This window comes from Prunus dulcis, chromosome 3 (genome assembly GCF_902201215.1).
Source record: "Prunus dulcis chromosome 3, ALMONDv2, whole genome shotgun sequence".
Taxonomy (NCBI): Eukaryota; Viridiplantae; Streptophyta; class Magnoliopsida; order Rosales; family Rosaceae; genus Prunus; species Prunus dulcis.
Window position 1 is genome coordinate 20,409,480 of NC_047652.1, and position 16,163 is coordinate 20,425,642.

Here is a 16,163-nt window from a genome sequence, read left to right on the forward strand (position 1 = left end):
CACTCGGAGTAGCTGGAAAAGTAGAGACTCTAGAGAGCACGGGGACACAACCCGGAGTAGCTGGACGAAACATGATTTCGTTGTCAGGATGCATGCATTCTTTTGTAATCTAGATTCATTGATACAGTATTGTATGTATCTGTGTTTGTTGTTTTCACATATAATATGCGAACTTGCCTGACAAAGACCAAAAAAAAACTTACCATTTACATAAAAATTGGTGCTACCAATATAAAATAAGAGGCTTGTAATTTGCACGAGGCTTGCAATGTGAAAGACAAAAGCCACACTGTGCCTCTTGCACTAGAAAAAGATAAACAACCACTGCAGCCTTGTAATTTGCAAGTCATCCGTGTATGTGGTATGTGTAATTATGTGATCTATTTTTTAGTTAGTTGAAGATAAAGCCCTTCTTCTTTTTAATGATAAGCTCCTGCTACCAATCATTATCTTTGGCTCTGAATCCACTTCATCCTCATAATGCAACTTCTTGCCTGTCCATTCTTTTTCCCCAAGCAATGGATTCACAAATTCTCTTGAGCTTGAAGCTGGTTCTGATGGGCTTTTCTTGTATTCTCTTGTAAAGAACCCACCATCACTTGAGCTCTCTTCTTCTTCCAATGGTGCCTTCCCTTTGTCTTCACAAGAAGTCCAGCCAGCCTCTCCTCCTCCACTGCTGCTTTCTATCGAAGTTGATGTGTCACTTAATGTGTGGAAGACAGCAACACTCTCTTTCTTTCCACCTTGAAGATAATAGCTTCTGGTTTTTCCATCGTATAATGGAAGAAGAGTTTTTGACCTTGAGCTGCCTCCATCTCTGCCCAAGCTATAGGTTGTTGATAGCTTTCTCTCTATGCCTTCCCTTTTTTGTAGCAGATTGCCCAATTTCTCAAGCACCTCTTCATTGGCCATTGCTTCAACTGCAGCTTTTTGCTCAAGTTCTGTAATGGTTCTATCAAATGCCTTCTTTTTGAGTCGAAGAGAACGCTGGAATTAAGGATAAAAAGAGCCGCAAGCATATTTGAGAAAGTGAGGGGAACATGGCTTTACAAGAATTATAGTGCAAGAACTGTAACTGATAAATGTTAATCTAGTCTAAGTTTAAGCATCTTTGATCTGCCTCACCTCTATCCCTTTCTTTAATGGAAAACTTACACTTTAAGGAAGCATATGATAAGGATTTAAAGCTTACTCTCTTTTCAAGAAAATTTCCAAGGTTTTCACCTTTAAGCTTCTTTTTACTCCAAAATATACAACAGAATCGCACAAGTCCAGCTAGTACTACCATGATTGCAGATTCAAAAAGCAGGAACCAGAGTATTGCCCTTTCATTACCTGATGGGAACAAAAACAAGAAAGCACTGGCAACTGAAAACTTTCAGGTGAAGATTTACAATTATGGCATTTGCATAGTGTTGCTACTTACCAGTGTAGATGCTGACAAGCTTCGGCCTTACTTGGGAGCAGCTAGACATCAGCTTCTGACCTGAGTATAAGTAGACAATTATATTCAATGTGAGATAAATGAGTGCCAAGTCAATTGTGGAGTTAGTTCTTACGTGTAGAACGGCATGCCAGTGGGTTACCAGTCTCTGCATTCATTCAACGAAGACATATCAATATGTGAGTCCAATTGCTGCTAGCTCCACAGAAGATATACATAATAATATCATCTAAATACATTATAGGGGGGTTGTCAACCTCAAGGGAGTTTTGGATTGGTGTGCACATCTAATATGTCTCTATGGTAAAAGAATGATAAGACACTACTTTCTCATGTTTCTCAATTAGACTACAGTGGCAATCAATATTTCTACACACCGAAATATTGTATGACTGATGAACTCTTGTTGAGAAGTACATGTGCTTTACAATTAGAATCTCACTTGAAGCTGCCACAAATGCAAGAAGAATCCTCTCGTCTAGTATAAAATGGCGAAGATCACTCTGAGACATAAAAGATGAGAATTGGCCTGGTACAACCGACCAAAGAATTAGGGTGTGCTAAGCAATAAAAATGGTGTGAAAAAGGAAGAAAACACCCCATAAATTGAGTTACCAGGATAGCTTTCAGACCAGTAGATGGACCCAGTTGCTGGAACATACAAGGTAAGAAGAACACTTTTGGGTTTCATAGCAGACACATAAGTATATTCGCCTACTGTGCGGCTGATCTTCCCCTCCATCTCTGTCTGAGAAATATAAATTGCAAAGCCAGTGCAGTCAAGGGTAGGACTGACTTGGATCACAGAATCTGTTACAGCTGTTCTTGAGAATTTCTTGAGAACCCCAGTTGGTGAAAATGAGTATAGGAACCCATCTAATGAACCAATAGATATCCAACCTATTATAGCAGATGAAGTGGCAGAGAATGCTAATCAATTCACCATGAGTTATAAACAGAATTTGGGCAAAAGTTCATAAAGAAACATGGAGTTTACCATTAGAATCGACAACTGGTGCGTAATCTGCGGTACTTAATGGCCCAATACTTCCCTCCCACAAAACATTTCCTGAAGAAACATCTAGTGCCAACAAAAGAGCTTTAACTGGAACAGTAACATACAATCTACCATTGTTTCCAGGAGTTATAGTGAAAACTTTGTCATAAGAACTTAAATCCTGGATCCACTTGAAGTGTGGACGGCGGATTGATAACGAATACAATTCTCCTCCAGTATTTGAGATCTGCACGATGTTATGACACTATAAATTGTTGATTTGACAAAAAAAATTCCGAATGAAATTACTTTCCTGAATTATATAAACATTCTTCAAACTTGTGTATAGTACACTGAGGGAGAAACTGATCACATTGTAATATGCCCCTAAATTGTAATTCTGAAAGAAAAATGGGGAAAGAAAGCAAGGATGAGCAGACCTTACATAAATACTAGCCTCACATTCATCAATCACAGGGACTGAATTAAAAAAACAATCCGCAATGTTCTTCCTACAACCTTGACGATAGCCAAATAGATCAATCACAGGTCCAGCACTCCAGAGCAACTGTCCACGTGTCATGTATGCAAAGAGTCCCCGATTTTTAATATTTACAAACACAGATGAACTCATTGTGCTAACTGCGAGCCCAACAATCCCACCTTGTTCTTTAGTTGGTTCTGCACTAAGTAAAACTTCTGCAGCTGGTTCAGAAGTTCCATTGTTTAACAAGTTGATCTTAATCACCCTGTTATCTGCAACCAGATACATCTGCCAAGATTTGCATAAATTTACAACTTTTCTTTGTAGCATATTGGAAAAAAGAAACCAATAAAAAGAAAAACTTGGACCAGATATCAGATCATATTAGACATGACATATTAAGAAAAGCACATACCTTTCTTCTACCACCATGAACAGGAGGCATATCAGAATTGCATGTATAATTCAAATGCATGGTCCAAGCAATGGACCCATTACTTTCAAATGCAAGAAAATCTTTCTCAGAGCAAGTATAAACCTTCCCATCATGTCCAATCAGAGGCCTCGAAAGTCTACGAGAATTTCTTCTTGTTGGCTCTTTAGCTGCAACAGAGAAAACAATGAAAACCACAATCACTTTCAAAGCCTAGCCTTTAGAGCAACATATTCCTCTAACACAAACAGATTTACAGAATTTCATTACCTGGGTAGTTCTGGAATTGCGTAGACTGAGAATGGGTAGAAGCCAAAGAAACCATTAGGAACAAGAAGACAAGAGATTGAAGCACTGCCATTGCAGCAAAGAGCAGTGTGTTTGTGTGGCAATGTGAGAGAAAAAGAGAGTTTTATTGGGCTCTGCTGGTTTGGAGATAGTTCGTCATTTGAAAAGTAACGGTTATTTAACCGCTCTGGACGTGGGGAAACCAAACCCAGTAACCGGAGGGCTGCCTGGTTCATGTAGACTTGAAAAGGGCGACCCGTCATACGACGATCCGGGTCATGCCGTTTTGCAGGCCACAGGCCCACTTTTGACATGCTAGCTGGCCCAATTTTTTTTGTCGTTTGATCTAAGCCCATATTTTTTAGCTTGGGTTTGGGGATCTCAAACCCTTCTTTTACTTCGGTCAGGTCAGGCTTCCTCTTCTTCTTTGCCATCTCTGAAGATTCTCAGCGTTTCCCACCATAGGTAAGCTCCCATTTCTAACTTTTGATTTCAATTTTTTAATGTCTACTTCCATTTTCATTGAATTTTCTTATCTGGGTATGTCTAGAAATTTGATTTTCCGATTGCCAAAGCTAATTGGTGAGTTGTTCAATCCGGTTGACTGTGTGTTGTCCTGCAATCTGATAATATCTTGAAATGTTTCGATTTGCAGTACGGGAATTGTCGTTTATTCGTGTGACCTAAATGGCGAAAGCCATAGTTATATTTTGATTGCTTACCATGATCTGATTGTGTGATGTTTAATGCTAAAGCGTTCAATTTGGTAATTTTGTGTGTATCAATGTATCTTGTATTTTGGTTTTGGACTTAGGGTTTTTAGTTGCTATTAAGAAATTTGGATGTGATTTAATGTACTCGGATCATTCTTCTGATTGTGTAACTTTGTGTTATGATTTAATATATATTTAAATCTCTCTGCAACTTTTGTTCTACTTTCCTTCATATTGCAGTGGTTTCAATAGCTAAATTGAGGGATGGCAACTGAGGAACAAGGAGAAGAAAAGCAGCAAACCACAAGTACTCAAGCTGCTGCTGGTTTGGGAGGAGCCGTGGTAGAAAAGTATCGACAAATCAAAGAGCACGCAGAGACCTACCCTTATGTGTGGGGTTCCTATATTGTTGTATATGGTGGTCTTGCCCTCTGGACTGCTTACAGATGGAGAAAGCTCCGCAAGACTGAGGATCGAGTACGGGCTCTTCAGGACAGATTACGCAAGCATTATGCCGCCGAAGAGGCTTCTGCAATCCCTCCCACCACAGTTGGAAAGGTTCCAGTTCCACCACCTGCTGATAAAATCTCCAAATAGTTAGGTCATTGATCAATGCCGTTCGTTTTTCGTTTACCCTAGAAAAATATTCTTCTGAGTTTGAACGCAAGATTGCATGAGACCTCATACTGTGGCTGAGAAATGGAGAGTCCAAATTCATTGGTAGTTTAGGGTAAAATGTTAGAAATTGATACTCTTATTTAACACATTTGTGTAGAAACAGGTTCTTATATGCAAATTTTGTAAGACTTCACCATCATTTTATAAATAATGATGGGTGACTTTCTATTTTGCCCCAAGTCAATAGGTGGTTGTATTACTGTCAAAAAGGAATTGCGGAAAACAATGTAAATTGAGCTTTGGGGATGCAGTGAAATGGATGGTGGTTTGATTGATGCCTAGTTATCTTACTCTACTAGAGTCTAGAATATTTGTTTAAGCGAAGCTCACACTTCTTGAATTTGTTGTTCTTCCTTATTAAAGTAACTTCACTTTCAATTTGAATCGTTTGCCTGTGTTTCTTTCTTATTTTCACGTCATGCCTTTTGGAAAGAAAAAAAAAACTGTTTAATATGAAAAAAAGAAAGAAAAAAGAATTAGTCCCTAAATCAAACTTCGACTATAATAAAATATTTAATATTTGAAGGCGTTTAAGAATTAAGACTACATTCATGGACTACAAAAGCAAATTCTTCCAATCGTCTAAAATAATTGGATTACAAGGGGGGACATCTCTAGATAATATCTGAGGCTACTGATCTTCAACTGCAATATTCAACTCGGGGATTACAATGCAGCAACCTCATCAAATTGAATATCTCATAATCTCTTTCGAACAATTTAGATCTCCGCGAGCTAATCAACCACTTTTTCATGGGCATAATTTATGATAAATAATGACCAGAGTGTGACCTAGAAGGGACTGATGTTGCGTGCCAACTTCAACAAGATCTCTGGAACCAGGCGTTTTCTTGGGGATGCCATGGCATCTTTCTCAAGAGCTTCTTTATCACCAGCATGTATCTCAGCAACTAGTAGGTCAAACAATTCATCTTTACCACCTCTTAGAGGATCCTGCAAAGTGCAGCTCCATATATAATTGAATTCCTGATATCCTATTTCAGATTGCTATCCAAGAGTCTAAACTATAAACTAGTGTACGTGCGCCAAAATATGAGTAGTAAATTGAGTCGGAAGTTTGTAAAAGTGACAATAAAAGGTTCAACTCCGAAGTATAACTTACTTGAAGAAACAAATCTGTATGAGTCTTTCCATCGTATAGTACTAACTCGGCTTGAGCGCCTGCCTTTTGAAGCGCGTCTACAAAAATTTTACTGCACATAAAGACACATTAGTTTCTGAAGATACCAAACCATAATATATTTTGATTCAAGTGGTATTCAGATATCTGTATCAAGACAGATTGAATTGAAGCTTTCCACTGAAGGCAAAATGTTTCTTTCAAGGTCTTAATCGGTACAGTACAGATAGTATAAAAAGGAAGAACACAAGCCATGGATGACAGGCATTATATCTATTCTAATTTAAGAAAACATTTTTGGAATTCAATTTACAGGAGGCATAATAAGCCAAGTATTCAAATTAGACATCTACTACATATCAGTTTCTTTTATTGCTCCAGAAGAATATGAGCATAGCGTTAAATTAAGGGTACTATTTATATAACATATCCACAGGATGCATCAAATCCCATATGAATGTATTTATTATATCAGGGGCATTCTAACCTGGCATCTGATGGTATTGAATAATCTGCAGTTCCATGGAAAAGAGTAATAGGAGGCAAGAGAGAAACAGCATTCCTATTGCTTGGGTCCTTTACTTTAAGTTCAGGAGAAAATTGATGCAAGGATTCTTCACCTTCCATAATGCTGCATGACACATCACAACAAAAGCATCATGAAGTAACAAACAAGAAAGAAAACATAATATAATTGATAGTAGCGCCAGCAAAATGTCTTATGGTAAGTACCTTAAAAAAATGGAACGATATAGTCCACGATTGTCGAAATGATCAACTAAATTAATCAAATTATACCTGTGAAGAGAATTCAAAAAAAGGTTCAATGTATTGATCCATCCATAGCCTTCAATGAGTAGATCCATCAACATAGTACCAAAGCAATGACTGGTCATCAGTCTCTAATACAGCTTGATGCTACAATGAGCCATGCAAGTAATGCAGCAGTGCAGTATTTACGGTGAAGTATCTGATGGAAAGATTTCTTTCCACTATCATATACCATGCTTCAAAAAATTTATGTTTCTAGAAGTCTGATTTTGTCTTGCCCATTTTTAGACACATTTAGACTTTTTTGTGAAGCCCCAATTTTGCAAATGGTGCAACCAATTCATAAATTTTTTTCTTCAATTCAGTAAATTTCCGTAGATTCATGATAATGCGACAAATAAAACTTTACCCGCCAGATAAACCAAAATAAGCCTTTATCTGGGAGACGCTCCAAGAAATGCTCTCTTCTTTCTTAGATTCTTTGATTGCTTGCTCCAAAAGAGCACAGGAAGAAATATGTGCACCAGCAGATTGTCCCATTAGATAGATTCTACTCAAAAAAATCACCGAAGGACCAAAGTAAGAAAAAGAAATCAATCAGTTTCAAGATGGGGAAGGGAAGAACAAAATTGTTAGACTTTCACCTGTTAGGGTCACCTCCATAATCTGCTATATTGTTGCAGATATATGAGATACCCTCAGAAGCATCTTTCACCATATCACTGATGGTACCCTGGGGAAAATTTCTGCATGCATCATATGACTCATATCAACATATCTTGTGGAGGAAGGGACAGAATGAATGTGAAAACTGTTCGTTTGGGTGACATACACATAATACAAATCTTCAATGCATAGACAACAAGCGTAACAAAACAAGAGGCTCTTTTTAACCTTTAGAATGGCATATAGTCAAGTTTCAGGGAGCAATCCTTATATGGTTAAACTGAAAAACTGGCATAAATTAGCCATGCTTGATCAACTTTTTTGGACATGAATCAACAGAAGTGGTCTTTTATTTTATTTTTTTTGGTCGAAGAAGTGTCTATATTTTATGCCTATGCAGTTTTATTGGTATTGTTACTACAATTTTTTAACAGAATAGAACAAAAACGAATAGTTTAGTGTACTAATGCATCCCTCCAATAATCAACACAACGTGAACATGGTGTCTACAAGTCGATCAGTGCCTAATATTTTCCAAATACTTCATTTAAAGCACCATATAAAAGTTAATCTAATCATGCATTACAATTTGTACTTCTTGAACTAAAAGCAATAACCTGTAATCAACGCATGCCACTATGATGTCTCTTTCAGCCAACTGCAGACCTAAAAGAGAACCCCACGCTTTATACCTAAATCAGTATGAAATTATAGAAACTTAAATGTCATATAACCAGAAACTTAACCTAATAACACTTTGCATAATACACCTCAAGAAAGAGAAGAAGCAGAGAATATCATCTCTAGACCGTTGTAACAATTCACGAAAGAAATTTATAAGAATTGCTGAACTAACAGCTTCCAGCTGCCTTTAAGCAATGCCCTCATCCATTTAAAATTACTCACCCAATAATCCAGGCTCCACCAGTTACAAATACCACTACTGGCTTTTTTCCATCGCTATTTGCAGGTAAATAGAGATCCAACCTGTAAATAATACATGGCAAAATTTTAAAGAAATGAATTCACAGAACTTGTCAAAATCGAAACCTTTAACAAAATTCACCTACCTATTTCTTGGTTGATCTCCATACACAATACTACGCCGGACCTGGCTTGAAAAGAAATAACACAATGCAACTGGACAAAAATAAACAATCAAGTTATGCTCCATTGAACAGCACAAGTTACTATTCACTACAATAAAATAATAAACAGAGTAAACAAAAGTCTCATCACATGGCAAACAACAAAGCTGTGTTTAGGAAGTTGATTATGTCAAAGAATGTCTTAACACAGCAGTGGGGATTCTACTGACATGTCTGTACTAATTATCATAATGATTGGAATATTGAAGTGGAACATCAACACTAATTAAACTTGGAGCCCTTTCCAAAAGATGATTTAGATGGGGCACAATCCTTACTAGATGGAACATTCTTTCTTCGATTAGCACCAAACCACACAAATCATGACAGTGAAGCTAATCTTAAATGCAGATGCTTTTTTATTTTACACAAAGATAACTGTAGATTTTCTTATAATTCGATCGGCAGACATTATGATTTGATCAGTATGAACATTAAATAATATCTTCCAAGACTGGCTGAGGATTTTTAGCAAACAGCCAATTTAGCCTCAATGGTGATACCCATGAGCCTTCCGCCATTACACAGTCACAAAGTTTTTTATTTTTATTTTGATCGTATTTTGACGGTGGTTATAGGAACAAGTAAACATAACACACACCTTGAAGAAACCCGGGCATAAGTAACATGGCATAACAACCAAGAGCAAGTAATCTTGTCATCCACCGGTAGCCTACCCTGAATGAAAATAAATGATTAGAAATAACACAAATTTTCAAAGTTGAGCAGCAAAAAAAGAATGAAGTGAAATTAAAGCTTTATGGAGTCACAGAAAAGTAATGAAGCACATTATTATATAAATACATAAACTTCAATATTATTCAATATAAAATGAATTTGCTAGACTTTCGTTTTTTTTCAACGTTTCTATTTTCTTTCTGTTTCCATCGAGTTTCTCGGCAATCAAACAGAGCTAAATACATCCAATTATCGAGCTAGGAGCTGAAGAAGAAGAAGAAGAAGGAGAAGAGGTACCCGAGGTATTGAAGGAGCGTGAAGCTGAGGCTAGTGATCAAGTAGGTCTCTTTGGCAGCATGGCCGATGTCGCGGCCAAAAGACTGTTGCCGAAGAGGCCGAGGCGCGGAGGCGAGCTGCGCAGAGAGCCTGCGACGCCTCTGGGGATTCATATTGGTATTGGCAATAGGATAGCTCAAAAACCTAGAAAGTAAGGGCTTCGCGTCCATATCTTGTGCCACGTCCTCTGCTGCGGAGGACGAAGCGTGTCGAAGAAGACAATCAGTTTCCGACGCCATAGCTGGGAGCTCCAATCCGAGCAATGTCTCAGAAATTTGGCAAAAAGGATGGATCTGAGATTGGTTTTAGGCTTTTGATGATTCGGTTGCTAAATTTTGCGTGGATTGGGTTGGGCGGTGTTTTACTATTTACCGTTAAACCGTTGATGTTTGAAGCTGAAGCTGGTGGTAGGGACTCGACCCGTTTGAAAGCTCTCAGATGCAAAAATAAATAAATAAATAAATAAGACGCGCTGGAAGCTGTTCTAGCATTTCCTAAAATCGCATAGAAATAAAATTATCCGATCCCCACCGTTATGATTTCATTCCCAACAAATAAAAAGCTAGATTTATTTCTAACTTTATAATGAGAAATATATTCTTCATTTATTTGACTCAGAAGAATCTGGACATTTGATTATTTGAACTCTTGTGCATGAATTTATAGTCCAGATTCTGATAATATATAGATCTACCAAAGAAAGCATTGTTCATATTTTCATAACTTGGACATTATTGCAAAATTGTGGTTTTGATTTAGGCTATTATTGACATTCCAAAAATTCATCGTGAACTCGTTAAAATGCAATTTTTTCCTTTTATTATTATAAAAAAGTGCATAATGACTTTTTTAGAATACGGATAACAATTGCCTTCATCTAAAGAATTCTTTTATATAAGGCATAGACAAGTCACATGGTGAACACTTCTTAAGTATGATTAGGGTAGCACAAGAACGTTCACTCAGCAAAAACTACTGTCCAATTGCCATTTTGGAACCATGAGGAGCAAATTTGGAGGACCCGAGAATTAAAAAGAGTTGGATTTGGATAAAATTTGCTTTTAAGAGAAATAATTCGTAGTAGCACTATAGATTCAACACTACCTCAGTAGGAGATATACTTTTTCATCCATCTAGCATCAAAATGACAGTTTGGTAAATTCAGTAGATCTGACGTCAGTTTATCTTTAGATTATATGAATTCAAGATAATTTCCATTGACGTCCTTCCCTTTAAATATCGTCGTCTTCCTCCTCCCTGAGCCGCCTCTCTACCTTAACCACCATCTATGGACAGCAGAAAGAGGTGTTTCCAAGAATGGGGCATAGCGGTGGATGGGGGGATGAACTGTCCTTCCAATTTTTGTCCACACACTCAGATGGTAGTCAGAAGTCACCGGGGCGTGATACATGAGCTTCAATAGCTGTAAAATGTGTTCCAAGGAGGGAATGTAACTCATTAGACTCTGCTATAGAGTTCAGATATTGGAAATAAATAAATACATAAAAATCAGTGAATACAGTTCTTGACTCTACTATTAAGTGGAGCAACAAGAGCATGAACCAAAATGAACAACAAAGTACTTATCAACTGGGGCTACAGTTTGCAGAAAATATTCAATCTCTAATCTAGTCAATAAGACAAACCATTTCTAACTAGTGGTATCGACTCAATGCATGTCTAACATGCACACTTGTATGCATTTGTGCATGAGTGGTGTGTATGGGTGGGTGGGTGGTATTCAACATAATTGAAACAATTACGCTTCAGGAACAAAGAGAAAGGAACTGCACCTGCCAGTACATGAATGCCTGTATAATGTTGCGCTGCCACCTACAAATATACATTCAGAAATTAAGAAATGTTATAAATGAAAAGAATAGAATGTATCTGTGACTAAAAAAGCAGCACACAAAATGGTTCCAATCAACTCACGAGAACAATGATATAATCAGAAGGAAGCCAAGTCCAATCTCAGCGTGTGAAGATAGTATGTTGAGGGTAGTTGTATTTGACTCCACCCAAACACAAAGCTCTTCCAAGTACTTCCTGTTCACCATGACAAAAGAAAATATTGCTCAGTAAAGAATACAAGTAGAAAAGCACAAGAAGAAACAATCCTCATGCCCAGCACTCAGAATTACCAATTCACAACATCATAAAATTGAATTCAAATAACAGGGGATGATAATGAAATATCACTATTTCTGTGGGAGGGGGGTATCTAACATATGCAAAATATCACACAACGTTGTTAAGAACTAACTCTTCTACCTGTACAACGAGGATTGACTAAAATTGCGCCGAAGGAACTTGGCAACATGTTCAAGAGCCCGACAGAGAATGGGAATCAGGGCAACTGCTATGGAGATCACATCATTATACTAGTAATAACAACAAAATGAGCCTATAGAAAAATGACAAGAGAACTTGAGGATTAAGGAATGCTCACATTTGAGGCAAAGATGTGATGTCACAAAGGTAAGGCAGTAAATCAAGTAGATAAAATCCTTAGTCATGATTATTGACTGAAAGTAAACTTGCAAAGCCTGCAAGTTCCAAGCCCTCGGTTTCTGAAATAGTAAGGGTGTGTTAATGAAATAGGAACATGGACAGCGTATACAAGTTAATGGAATAAGATCACAAAGTGAGTGAGTGAATCTGAAAAAGTAGATTTACCCCATGTTGCGAGTACAAGGAATACAGAGAGGAACATGCCGTGCCCATAAAGGAAAGCCGATATGCCCTATTTGAAAGGTTTTTAGGCACCAATGGAAAAATTGCAAGCACAGCCACTAGAAACACCTGCAGGGAAGAAAGAGGTAGACATTGGACAAATAACAACAGAAAAATCTTAAATGTAAGTAGAACATAGCCAGAGTGGTTAAGAGTTATGTATGATATACTAACTTTAAGCAAAAAAAAATGATGATTTATCAAGCCCACTAACACAGAATCAAGTGCCTAAAGTATACATGACTGAAAACTTTTTTCCGAATCAGAGAAAACTTTGGATTCAAAAGAAGCAGACATAGTTTTCATACTTTGATCTGAAGAATTATCATTTACTTTTGTTCTTGTTTGAGGAGTGCATAAATGTATTCTAGTGGACCATGCATATCAGATTTGCAAAGAAAGAACCTTGACCATGCAGATATTCTTGTTTGAAATTACAGCAGTTCAGATTTGAAAAAAGTTTCAGGACATCTTGGGAAGGGGATACTGTTGCATTCCCCACCCTCTCTGACTCCAGCAGTTAATAAAAACTCTAACCTACAGAAAACTGTTTGTTGATGTATATGACTGTCAACACAGTGCCTGGTTTCAAGGGAACAAGATTAAAGGAGAAAGCCAATAACATAGAAAAACTACACGAAGTAATACAGCATTTCTTGAAAATCAGGCAGATTTTATAAACATTATACACCCTAGCAAGGGAAAAGTTCAACAAGAAGTAAAGAAAATAAAAACAAAGTTGATTCTATGTACGTATATGTGGATATCAAAGCATGAGTAGATTTGACCATACCCAAGCGTTTACAGAAAACTGAATGGTTTGTCGATCCCAAAGCAGAGAAGTTGGAGGACTTGTTGCTGATGTACCTGAAGTTCTGGCAGTTGATCCTACAAGCACCAATTCAAGTTCAATTCACTTTAATCAGCAAATTTCAGGCCACTGAAGGCAATTAAAACGTTTTTTTTTGGTAAATAAATAAACAGATAAACTTGATTTATTTTAAGGGAAAATGCCAATTTAGGCCAATTTGCTTCTGTTTTGAACTTTTGTACGGAAAATGAAAGTATTCCAACCAGCACTACGTGACTGAGGTTGGTCATTTGTGGGTCGGGAGGATGCAGATGGTCTCTTTGGCTGAGAAGAACTGCTAGTTGACATTGAGTCTACCATAAGATCAGGATCCTATTCAAGAAATCAAGATGCAAAGAATTAGGGAAACGCTATACTTAGTGTGTAGATAAATCAAAATCTGATATTTTGTATTTTCATCTACTTCCAAAAGCCATGCAACGCCTACCAATTACAATCCCGAAGACATCAACCAACAAAGCCATTCTCATATCGCAATCCCAATAGCATAACTCTTCAACCAAATGACTTTATAGGTGCACTCATGAGGTAAAAATTCTTTTTTGAAAAGTTGTGAGAAAATTTAACAAGCAAACATTGAATGAAATATCTATCTCCCAGTAAAATAATCAAATTATGTTGCTGGGATATCAATGGAATTAATCACAGAGAAAATGTCCTTAAACAATTAACATAAAATTGGGAAAAGAGACAACTTATGGAAACCAAAACCAGGTCAGCCTAAGATGAAATTATTGTTTTAACCATTACATGTGAACTCAATTGCTCAATTAACTGAGCTGAATGAACAACTAAAAAACAAGTGTGCTCCCAAGTAGGCTCTCCAAAATCAAAGCCCGAATGACAAAATCAATTGAATCTAAATGAAATTTCTATTCGTCTGAGGTGCATCTAGTCAAGTGACAGTGAGCGAGATGCAAAAGACATAATAGGCAAGCGAATTCAAATTCCCATAAAGGAAAATGAAGCAATTCACAGAAGATCGCAGTAGCAAAGAAAGTAAAATTCATACCCAAAATTATCAACAAACAAAGAAACCCAGAACAAAACCTAAAATACCCAATTGGAAAAGTGACCCCAAATACACAAAACAGAAAAACCCATTTGAGATTCAACTGTCCATAGTCCAAATTCCCAAGAAAAAAATGCTAATTAGCAATCAATTAGTACTGGGTGCAGAAATTGTGAAGAAAACAAGAAGAAAGAGCGGGTATGAGAGAACGGACGATGAAGCGCTGGTAGAACTTGCGCTTGAAATGGTCGACGACGTCGCTGCGAGAGGCCATGTGAGGAGGGATGAGGATGTTGGACCAGTAGTCGGCCCATCTTGAGTCGTTCTCGTAGTCGTAGGCAGCCGCTGCCATTCTCTTCAGCTTCTGTGGGTCCTCTCTCTCTTCCCCCATTTCTTGATGGCTTAATTGATTGATTGCTTCCTTTCTTTCACACACACAGTCGGTCGTTCTACTTTCTTGCTGCTACTGCACAACAGAAGAACCCAAAGTCTATCCCTCTCCACACTCTCCAATTCCTTTGGTCGTTTTCTATGGGTTGCTCTGTTTTCGCCTTTTGGGTGACCCGAGAGAAACGACGTTCTGGAGACATTTTTTAATGTTATTAGGTGCATTGGGCTTGGACTGAGGTAAGGGTTCAATGTAGTTTTATTAGGTCCAATAACGTTTAGAACCCAGTGAAAACAGTAGTGAAACAGCTCTCTGCATATTTGCTTTCCACACCCAGCACCCAATTCTTTTGAGTGCTGCTAAACAAACTCTAAAATTAATTAAGTACATCCTATAATTTAAGTATATCTTAATATTTAAATCAAAATATAAAATTAACTAAGTACACCCTAGTTAACTACCAAAAATACCCCTGGTACACACTTATACACTCTATCACACAACACCCTAACCAATCCTAAGTCAGGTTTCTCTTTTTACATGAATTCGTGCTCTATTTTCCGATTTTGGGTTTGCAGTACTTTTGAGAGAAATTGGTAAGGACTGGATTTGTGCATGAATGTGTAGGGGACTTTTTCTTCCGGCAGCTGTAAATAGGCTGGGCTGCCGTAAAGGGCAGACTGATGAAATTGTCCCCTTTGTCTGAGTTCGAAAATTAAGCCCTAAAAATGCTTCGAAAGGGCAACAGAGCCTTAGGAAGTATTTTGGTTACCTTCACCAGCCAAAACAATGACAACTTATAGGTAATTTTTGCATACTTACAGATAAACTTTGAGCTTGGCATGAGAGGCATGTGGCATGGAAGCAAAATCAACATGAGTTTAGCACTGAGGGGAAATTTAGGCTTTCTTAGGGGGAAAAAGGGAAGTGTTAAGGTGAGAAAGGAGAGATTTGTAGGAGATTTGGCTAGGAAGAGAGAAATGAAGAACAATGCTCTTCTGGCAGCTTGACAGATACTCTGTCTGCCATAATAGAAGAATGGAGAAGAGGGTGAACAGTGCACGAGATTGCCGGTTTTTGCAAGTTAGAGAGAAAGCTTGCTCTCTGAATCTGGGTTGGATTTGTTAGGTAAGAGAAGCCTCATTTTATAGCCGCTGGAAACCACCGCTTCTCAAGAAACCCTAATGGCTTCTACCCATTTTAGCCAAGCTTTTCCTCTCCTTTCTCATCTCCCTCCTTGACTCTTCTCATTTTGATGAAATCTCTTTTGTCTATTTGCACCAGATCAGAGTTTTTTTTAAGCTCAAGGCCCTCTTTTCCTGCAGCTGTCTCAATGGCAGATTTCCATTCCCAACCATCTCTTTTATTGCTTTCTTCCC

General features: G+C 37.7%; 4 protein-coding genes across 6 annotated transcripts; 1 reads left to right on the forward strand and 3 right to left on the reverse strand.

The window, feature by feature from the left end:
* Window positions 1-232: 232 nt before the first annotated feature.
* On the reverse strand, window positions 233-3,856 carry LOC117621960 (protein GAMETE EXPRESSED 3). Its single transcript, XM_034352484.1, has 10 exons — window positions 3,629-3,856; window positions 3,341-3,528; window positions 2,887-3,213; window positions 2,442-2,688; window positions 2,060-2,344; window positions 1,887-1,973; window positions 1,560-1,592; window positions 1,427-1,486; window positions 1,193-1,335; window positions 233-987 (listed from the first exon to the last, which is right to left on the reverse strand). Exons 1-10 carry the CDS (start codon window positions 3,717-3,719, stop codon window positions 388-390), a joined length of 2,061 nt encoding a protein of 686 aa, XP_034208375.1. The 5' UTR covers window positions 3,720-3,856; the 3' UTR covers window positions 233-387.
* Window positions 3,857-4,029: 173 nt separating this feature from the next.
* Window positions 4,030-5,318, forward strand: LOC117623460. The gene is made up of 2 exons (XM_034354453.1): window positions 4,030-4,111; window positions 4,600-5,318. The coding sequence occupies exon 2, from the start codon at window positions 4,624-4,626 to the stop codon at window positions 4,954-4,956; it is 333 nt and encodes a 110-aa protein (XP_034210344.1). The 5' UTR covers window positions 4,030-4,111; window positions 4,600-4,623; the 3' UTR covers window positions 4,957-5,318.
* A 203-nt stretch (window positions 5,319-5,521) lies between these two features.
* LOC117623458 (isoprenylcysteine alpha-carbonyl methylesterase ICME-like) lies at window positions 5,522-10,985 on the reverse strand. 3 transcript variants are annotated; one of them, XM_034354451.1, is made up of 11 exons: window positions 10,882-10,985; window positions 9,365-9,441; window positions 8,686-8,755; window positions 8,522-8,602; window positions 8,233-8,307; window positions 7,594-7,695; window positions 7,359-7,499; window positions 6,911-6,976; window positions 6,666-6,809; window positions 6,161-6,251; window positions 5,522-5,991 (listed from the first exon to the last, which is right to left on the reverse strand). In XM_034354451.1, exons 1-11 carry the CDS (start codon window positions 10,908-10,910, stop codon window positions 5,830-5,832), a joined length of 1,038 nt encoding a protein of 345 aa, XP_034210342.1. In that variant the 5' UTR covers window positions 10,911-10,985; the 3' UTR covers window positions 5,522-5,829. The 3 variants fall into 3 exon arrangements, with proteins under 3 accessions (XP_034210342.1, XP_034210339.1, XP_034210341.1); XM_034354448.1 differs by lacking the exon at window positions 10,882-10,985 and adding an exon at window positions 9,739-10,297; XM_034354450.1 differs by lacking the exons at window positions 8,233-8,307; window positions 10,882-10,985 and adding an exon at window positions 9,739-10,298.
* LOC117623459 lies at window positions 10,806-14,968 on the reverse strand. The gene is made up of 9 exons (XM_034354452.1): window positions 14,611-14,968; window positions 13,588-13,696; window positions 13,307-13,401; window positions 12,457-12,582; window positions 12,230-12,350; window positions 12,052-12,136; window positions 11,713-11,826; window positions 11,571-11,610; window positions 10,806-11,200 (listed from the first exon to the last, which is right to left on the reverse strand). Exons 1-9 carry the CDS (start codon window positions 14,785-14,787, stop codon window positions 11,048-11,050), a joined length of 1,020 nt encoding a protein of 339 aa, XP_034210343.1. The 5' UTR covers window positions 14,788-14,968; the 3' UTR covers window positions 10,806-11,047.
* Between the last annotated feature and the right edge of the window lie 1,195 nt (window positions 14,969-16,163).

Coding starts and splice junctions, on each gene's coding strand:
- LOC117621960 (XM_034352484.1), bottom strand. CDS start 3,719: ATGGCAGTGCTTCAATCTCTTGTCTTCTTGTTCCTAATGGTTTCTTTG. Junction 2,689..2,886: donor AATGTGAGGCTAGTATTTAT/GTAAGGTCTGCT, acceptor AACATCGTGCAG/ATCTCAAATACTGGAGGAGA. Junction 1,336..1,426: donor GCTTGTCAGCATCTACACTG/GTAAGTAGCAAC, acceptor TGTTCCCATCAG/GTAATGAAAGGGCAATACTC.
- LOC117623460 (XM_034354453.1), top strand. CDS start 4,624: ATGGCAACTGAGGAACAAGGAGAAGAAAAGCAGCAAACCACAAGTACT.
- LOC117623458 (XM_034354448.1), bottom strand. CDS start 10,016: ATGGCGTCGGAAACTGATTGTCTTCTTCGACACGCTTCGTCCTCCGCA. Junction 9,442..9,738: donor ACGCTCCTTCAATACCTCGG/GTACCTCTTCTC, acceptor ATTTTCATTCAG/GGTAGGCTACCGGTGGATGA. Junction 5,992..6,160: donor ATACAGATTTGTTTCTTCAA/GTAAGTTATACT, acceptor TGCACTTTGCAG/GATCCTCTAAGAGGTGGTAA.
- LOC117623459 (XM_034354452.1), bottom strand. CDS start 14,787: ATGGGGGAAGAGAGAGAGGACCCACAGAAGCTGAAGAGAATGGCAGCG. Junction 13,697..14,610: donor AGTTCTACCAGCGCTTCATC/GTCCGTTCTCTC, acceptor TTTCTTGAATAG/GATCCTGATCTTATGGTAGA. Junction 11,827..12,051: donor AGTCAATCCTCGTTGTACAG/GTAGAAGAGTTA, acceptor CATGGTGAACAG/GAAGTACTTGGAAGAGCTTT.